Source organism: Coptis chinensis, chromosome 2 (genome assembly GCF_015680905.1).
Source record: "Coptis chinensis isolate HL-2020 chromosome 2, ASM1568090v1, whole genome shotgun sequence".
In the NCBI taxonomy this organism is placed as follows: Eukaryota; Viridiplantae; Streptophyta; class Magnoliopsida; order Ranunculales; family Ranunculaceae; genus Coptis; species Coptis chinensis.
Window position 1 is genome coordinate 77143489 of NC_141457.1, and position 8421 is coordinate 77151909.

The following is an 8421-nucleotide window of genomic DNA, read 5'->3' on the forward strand; positions in this document are numbered from 1 at the left end:
AGACAATTACATTCTTCTTCAATAAAGTTTCCTCAAAGCTTGGGATTTACAACGAGGACGCTGACATTGGGAACTGAGATTAAGATCTTCTTATGGGGTTTATGGAGGACTTATGATGTTCTCTGTACTCTTGCTATTTTATTTTTTGTACTTGACATACTTTTGTGGGTGCTCTTACAATGTTACCCCACGTTTTTGGAACTGTTCTGATGCATGTCCTCATTAAAACCTCACTTTGGCAGAAGTCTTTTAATTTATCTGTTTCTCATATTGTTCTTATTCCATTTGGTTGAATTGGTGATGTTCTATGTTTAAGTCCATTTAGATGAATGCTATAGTGGGGAGGTTCTATCCAAGTGACTACCGGATTTAATGCATGTGAATTGCCTTTGCAGCCTTATGACATGATCCAAAATTGTGAAAAGTCCTAAATAGTGGGGAGGTTCTGTCCACATTGCCCACACAGTCCTTTTTTCTCAGGTGGTTAAAATTAGTGCCGAAGGCGCGTCGGGACGTTTATCTGTACTGGGAGGCACATGCATAAGTATATTGTTTCGTGCCGAAGGCGCAATGAGTTGTTTCGCACCAAAGGCGCAGCTGACCTTGCATTGAAGGCTCAACGAGTTGTTTCGCGCCAAAGGCACATGTAAGCCTTGCACCGAAGGCACGACGAGTTGTCGGGGTAGCGCCACAAGCGCGTCAAGGTCTCATGGGCCGTAGGCATGGGCATACCCTATTGCATGCATAACTTCACTCAAATGATCATATTCTCGGAAATAGTTTGTAAGGTTCTCTATATTGCAATAATAAACAAGTGGCCTAAACCCATAAACATTTTATAGGAAGAAAAATCAATCACTTCAGTTTTTCGTAGACATGTATTTGATTCCAAAACGCAGATTCAGGGAAACACGATAACCAGTGTTTAAAAAACGAACTCAGAGTAAAATCGAAGAAAACATATACCTTATTAACAGTTGGATTATGAATAATTTCATTAGTAATCCAAATCTTCTCATCTGGAAACTGTTTCGTAGCTTCATAAGCAATTTGAACAACTCTTTCAACTCCCCAACAAAACCTCTTCGGTTATAATTATCACTCCTTGTCAAATTCTTTCTAAACACTTCGGCATCAAATTCAGATTCTACAGCTACAGAAGAAGATGAGTCGTTGCTGTGACAACGAATTGTGAATGGTTTTATACATTTTTGGAAATGAGGTTCAGGTAAAGAAAGATGGTCTGATGAGATTGAGAAACGACTGAACTGTAGAGATATTGTCATGGGAGTTTAGACCTGGCTTAGCTTTGATTTTCCCAGAGATGCAATATTTTTCTTGTTGCTTAGCTTTGAGAGTTTGGTGACATACATTTATGTTTACTCTCGAGAGGTATTTTAGGCAATATAGCAAATATGGATGATTTCTGGATGGGACCGGGACGGAGTGGGGGTGGTCTTTTGTGATGCATGATTCAAAATTCGGGATAAACACAAATGTATATATGTGTCATAAAATGGAGGGTTTTGACCCATTAACCCTTAAAATCCAAAGTAGACTTGGAACAAAAAAAATAAATAAATAATTGGGCTCTTTGCCCAATTATTTGAATTAAAATAACAATAAAAACATAACAGTCTCACTCGAACCCACGGTGAAAAAGTCTCACAAAAACGCACAATGAGATAATTATGGCCAGACAGGAGCCAAAATGTACCAAGCAAAAAAGAGATAAGAGAGGACCACAATAGATTATACACTTACGTTATGCCAAAACTCAAATATAATAACAGAAATGTTGCGACATGGACTGTTAATTTTACAAAATGTTAACTTCGGGTTAGTGGTGGGTTCCGTGATTACTATTAAGATAAGGCCCAAAATGGTCTGGCCCGTTAGCAAGATGGGGATTGGGGAATGATACTAGCTGTAATATTCTGACTAATAAAGTATGAAACCATGTCAAATATCTAACTGAAATTTCCACATTTTCTGAAGTCTAAACTCAATTTTCTTTCTTTCTTTTGGCCTTTTCTAAACTCGGGTATCAGTTGTTTGGTTGGACATATCTGATTTTATGCAAATATATATATATATGAGTTATTGAGTTCTACTATATTTTGTGGAATTGAGTTTTGCTGTCTCAAAATTGTGTATCTAATTATCCCAAAACAGTTACAATCATTGATGTCGTGCTTCGAGATTATACACACCCATCAATTTGTATGTCAATGTAAATCGATCGTAAGTGTAAATCGATGGTTTGCAAGGTTTCTAAACATCTAGACACACAATTTTGTGTTAGATTAAAAATACCTGGCTAAATAGATGTGAAGTTACCTGATACTCTTTTCATAAGCGAGTTTATAACTATTAATTAAGTACTACGAACTTTTATTTATTTTTTTCGAAATGGTAGCCGAATTCTTTTTCTCACCTATCAGTAGTTCATGGTACTACAAAAATGTCATTATTATGTCTTTAATTTTCAAATTGTCACTTCTTCATTTCTATATCTTAATATTAAAAAGCTCTTACAAGGGGTATTTTTCGAGCTCTATTAAAATTTCATATCATCTCCTATTAAAATATAAATTTCTCTCATATTTGAAAATGAAAATCCTTTTTTACAATGGGAATTTCTCTCCTATTATAACGGAAATTATTCTCCTATTAAAACAAATTCTAGCACTTCTAATTAAAGCGGGAATCCTTCTCCTATTAAAACAGAATCTCTCTCCCAATTGAAAAAACGGGTTTTTAAAAACGGATTTTTAAAACTTAATTAAAACTTCATTAAAAACAATTTGTTAGAAAATTAAAACGGGTTAGCGACTAAAACGGTAGTCCCAATTTTCTTAAAAAAATCTAAATATTTTCAAAAGAGCCAGTGCGTATGCATGGGCCTACAAACTAATATTAATATTAAAGCTCTCACAAAGGATATTTTTCTAGCTCTTTTAAAATTCCATGTCATCAACTCCTATTAAAACAGGAATTCATCTCCTATTGAAAAGAGAAATTTTAACACTTCTAATTAAAACGGGAATCCTTATCTTATTATAATGGGAATTCCTCTCCTATTGAAAAAAAATATCTAGCACTTCTAATTAAAATGAGAATCTTTCTCCTATTAAAAACGGGAATCACACTTCTAAATTAAAACCAGATCCCTCCTCCAATTAAAAAAATGGATTTAAAACATGATTCAGAGCTAATTTTAGTCGGGTATGACAACAAAACTGAGAAGAACCGGATCTGTATAGTCATGGGTAAGGAAAGATTGAAGAAAAAACCAGTCAGCTATGGTCGTATCGTTCATCCTATTGGGTTTGTGATTGGAGGTTCTAGGAATGACACCGTCACTCTAGAGTATAGGAAAACAATGTCGAGATTTCAAGCCGAATCGATGGTCACCTAGATCGTCCTTGCTGCAGAAATTTATGATAAGGGGTGCAGTGGAGACATCCATATTGTGTCTATAGAGGGTGACAGAATTATGGAGAGTGTTGCATTGAAAAATACGATTTCGTTTGATTCTTTTTTAAGTTCTAAATCGGATGGTTCAATAACCGTTCTGTATAATTTTGACAGTCATGGGATTAATGAATCAATAGTTGAGGCAGCGAGTTTAAAAATTAGTAGACGTTTTGATTGCAAATTGACAGCTTGTATGTTGAAGGCTGGCCATTTATGTCAGCATTACTAATTGTAAACTAAATTGGTCTTTGATGGTTTAGTTCAAAACTAAAATTTAGATTTATAGTTTATTTGTTGGTTTTGTTGATGAATGTCTAAATTTGGTTTTCTACGTTGAAATTGTATAAGTTATTTAATATTAGTGGTGCAATTGTGATGTTTATTATAGATCTCTTAAAATTCCACGTCATCAACTCCTATTAAAACATAAATTCTTCTCCTATTGAAAAGAGAAATTTTAATATTTGTCATTAAAACGGGAATCTTTCTCTTATTATAATGGAAATTCATCCCTATTGAAAAAGAAATATCTAGCACTTCTAATTAAAACGGGAATAATTTTTCAATTAAAAATGGGAATCACACTTCTAAATTAAAATCGGATCCCTCCTCTAATTAAAAAATAGGTTTTTAAAACTTAATTAAAACAGGTTTTTAAGACTTGATTAAACAATTTGTTAGGAAATTAAAACGGGTTAGCGACAAAAACATGAATCACGATTTGTTAGAAAATTTTTATATGTATGGTTATAATTGTTGAACAAGCTAAGTTTTTAAAAGAGTCGGTGCGTATGCATGGGTCTACTTTCTAGTAAGTTACTATATTTATCTAAACCGTTCCAATATAGTGAATTTGTGAATTCGATGGTGATTATATATCTTATTCATCCACCACTTCAAATCTTTTAGATAAAAAAAAAAATAGTTGGTGGTGGCGGGATAGAGGTGGTGGTAGGAGTGGATGAAGAAGATACGCACCTAGTTATAAACTTTTCCATAGGCAATTGAGTAACACAATACCCATAACTATCCAATATGCTTCAAGTTCTTCTGTAGTCCAAATAAGGATTTAATCAACTCTATGCGTTACCAACAGATTTTGGAGTTATATCCATGCTTCTTGGGTCCAATACTTCCAAGGGCCAAAGAATCAGGTTGGATTATTACTTGGTATATTGATAAGGTTTTCTGCATGTTCTAATATTATTTTTTTTTTTTCTCATGATTATTTTGGCCACTGAAGTTCGAAGTTCATATCAAACTTTCTAAGCAAAAGGGCCAGGTAAAGAGGTGGTGATTGAATCATATCCCACACCTCAAAATACCACTAGCTAGGAATATGTAAAGAGGTAGTGGTTCTTCCTAAATGTTGGATTTGAGCCTTTTCGGCATTGGGCGAATATATGATTACATATATGGCCTTCTCCAATCAAGATTGACAAGGTAAAGCAAGTAGCAAGCTCCAAATCATTAGCCTAGGGGAGATTATAGTTAATCATACCAGCATTTTTCTTTGTCATGCTCACTTTTCGGGGCACAAGTGGGCCGGGTTAAACTCCACCTAAGATTAAAGCCCGGTAATTTTCTAATCCGGGTTTAAGCCTACACTCGCCCTTGGAAATATTGGTGTATCGCAAATTTGGAGACAAAATTGATAATTTTTTGTCAAAAAAACCAATGAAAAAATGATAAATTGATGGTCTTTTTGTCGAAGAAAACATATATCAGCGTCTTCTTCTTGTACTTAGGATCAAAGAAGGATTGCAATTAAAATGCCATGGTGATACTAGACTAGTTTATCATAGCTGATAAGCCATTGGTTCAGGCGTTTAGCTGGGCCATATTTCAATCTCAAAGTCTGGAACTACGCATGTAGCCCTCGTGTACAGCCAGCCGTACTGGGACAAGTTGAAAAGTGTATCGAATCTCAATCATTACTCTTAAAATTTCTTATGAAATTAATTAGTGATTGCTAATAAACAACAAAACTAATTTGTACTGTTGCTTGGGCGTCATAATTAAATAGCACACCAAATTGTCCACTTCTGCCCACCCATTCCATATTCCACCGCCACTTTTCTCGTGATATCGGCAACAAGCCTTTTTGAGTTCCTGATCAGAAGTTGATATATAGAACCCTTTGACGCTGTTCCAGATGCACGTTACCAGCTTAAGATAACTAGAAAATTGATCCTTAAGTTTGTATCATTCGTTAACAATGGATTCTATCGTTCCTAAGGTGCATTTTGGTTTGTCTTTCAATCTGCTCTCAAATTTCTAGTAACGGTCTCTAGATTTTGATTGTTGCGCAAGTAAAATAGGAAGCCTTTTGCCTTTCTCTTAAACTCTACTAAATTTATCGACAACTATTTGCTTAAGATTGCATGCTTATTTTCGAAAACGAAAAATGAGACAATAGAAAATGCTGGTAGAAGATGATTTGCATTCCAATTATGAAAAATTCCTTGCTGTTGCCCTCAGTCATTTATTTGTAATTCACTTTAATATATCTGTCGATACAACATCCTATCATGAACAATACGTTTTTTAAATTTCATGTTTCCAAATTGTCTTGATGTTGACCCATATTATTAGCACCCAGGTCTTCAACACACTTACACATAACTCTGATTCCTTCAATCCCTCGTGCTCTTTCCCTCTATTTATTTTGCTTTCACAAGTCACACTCCCACACACTGGAGTGACAAGGAAAGAAGGTTTGAGGAGATTGAGGGAGAAAAAGAGGGACAGAGAGAAAGATAAAGAGAAGAAGAAAGAAAAGTGTCTTTAGCTTTATCTCTTTTTTAAATTGTTGCATCTGAGAGTAAGAGAGAGAGACTTCTCAGCTTTTCTTCATTAGAACCGAGTCTCTCAAAGAAATAAGGTGTGCCATTTGATGGGGAATTACAAGTTTAGATTATCAGATATGATGCCAAATGCATGGTTTTACAAGCTCAAAGACATGGGAAAACCAAGAACTCACAACACCTCTTCTCAATCTCAGCACCAAATCAAGAAAAAACATCTTCCAGCAATACCAACTTCTCAACCGCAATTCATTAACCATAGACACTCTTACTACTTCACCACTGAACCTATCAACATTTCAGATAAACTCTACAACTCACCTATCAATCCCAAATCTTCAGATGTCCATTTCCCTGACCCACCAAGAAAATCATCAAGAAAGAAGCCCAGAAGAAAAGCCACTAAGTCTTCAACAACATCTTCAAAATTTGTTACATCCTCTGTTTCCTCTGGCTGCAATTGCAGAGCAACTCTTGACTCAGTGTGGTCTAACACACCAGATTATTCTCCTTCCCCTGACAGTTCACCTGAACACAACTTGGACGGGTCCCTTTTTCCTGAATTCGGTTCAGAATCTGATGCTTTTCATGCTTCATGGTCTAGTTCTTGCAGCTGCAGAGTAAGTTCTTCGACTACCGACATTATTATCGACATGGATAGCAAGATCACGTCAAATTCGACTCAAAAACTCGATAAATTTGATGTGTTTGACGAGTTAGAACTTCCACCAATTCTCACAAAACCCGCTAAATTTAGCGACATGGTGTCCGAGATCAAGAACAAAGACACTGAACATGTTAATTACAGAAGAGGTTCAGTTAAGTTTGAAGAAAAGAAGATCACTAAGCATGTCTCAGTCAAGGAAGAAAGCATCAAGACTCATAAAGAGCAGAAAACTAGTCCAACAATTCGAAGAACATCGCCGAATTCTCCAGGAATGAAGCTCAGACTGAATTCTCCAAGGATTGCAAGCAAGAAGATTCAAGCTTATAGTCGAAAATCAATATCGTCTACTACAACGACGAAAACAAGGAAAAAGAATCTTTCAGATAGCTTTGCAATTGTTAAATCTTCATTTGATCCCCAAAGAGATTTCAGAGAGTCAATGGTGGAAATGATTGTGGAGAACAATATAAAAGCTTCAAAGGATTTAGAAGAACTTCTTGCTTGTTATCTTTCCTTGAATTCTAATGAGTATCACGACATTATTGTTAAGGTGTTTGAGCAAATTTGGTTTGATCTTACCGACATTCAGTTGTAAAATGTATATCTAATTGTAGACTGCGTTATATATCAATAAAATAATTATCCAAAGCCAAAGTCACTCTCAATTTTTTCCTCGTACACCAAACTTACCCAATTCGTCAATGGTTATGAATGTTGCAGCTTAATTCTTGTGGTGTTAGTCAGTTATTGACACTAAACTTCTTTTAATCACATAGAACGAATTGCAGTACAATTTTGGCCTCTTGGGCAAATGTCAAGAATCGTGGAAAATCATTTAGATGTGGATGGATTTGTACTGTTTTTTCAATATGGACAGTTTTATATACAAAAATTCAATAGTGACTGCTGAAGTGGTGAGTGTGTGTTAATTTTCCCTTGTGTAAAAAGAGATGCCAAAAGAACTACAAGTCTAGTGAAATTCAAATTCATCGGTGACACAATTAGAATCTATCCTAAGTCCTAACAAGAATTCAAATTGAGACAAATAAAGAGATCCACACGTACAAAGTTATCTGACAGTTTCTTCCACGAAGTTTCAGTACTTTCTTTCCTCTCTAAAAGAAGACATACTTTAAGGTACACCAAAGGAACCTTACTGTTTTCTAATCTTTTCTTAACAAAAATTTAATGCTACAGGTCTCTATCTATCTGTAGTCTGAACTCAAAAGAAAGGTTAGGGAGCTTTTAAAGCTCTTTACCCACCTGAAGAAGTTGCATTTATATGGATAAAGGAAGTGAGCAAAGAAGTGGCAACCAAGAGCGGTCCAATTGTAGAACAACAAAGTTGGCAAACAGCAAAAAAGCTGTAGAACAAATTTAATCAAAACTCTGCAGTTTGCAGCAAAGGTGTGAAAATGCTTGAAGAATTTGAAATTTTATGTACAGTTTAGGACATCAAAAAAAAAA

At 35.2% G+C, this 8421-nt stretch overlaps 1 protein-coding gene across 1 annotated transcript; it reads left to right on the forward strand.

Moving 5' to 3' along the window:
* The first annotated feature begins 6016 nt into the window (after nt 1-6016).
* LOC147517958 (transcription repressor OFP1-like) lies at nt 6017-7608 on the forward strand. The gene has a single exon (XM_086589982.1). It carries the CDS (start codon nt 6377-6379, stop codon nt 7547-7549), a length of 1173 nt encoding a protein of 390 aa, XP_086446108.1. The 5' UTR covers nt 6017-6376; the 3' UTR covers nt 7550-7608.
* Nucleotides 7609-8421: the final 813 nt, after the last annotated feature.

Excerpts from the sequence above, each read along its gene's own strand:
- LOC147517958 (XM_086589982.1), top strand. The coding sequence starts at position 6,377 with ATGGGGAATTACAAGTTTAGATTATCAGATATGATGCCAAATGCATGG.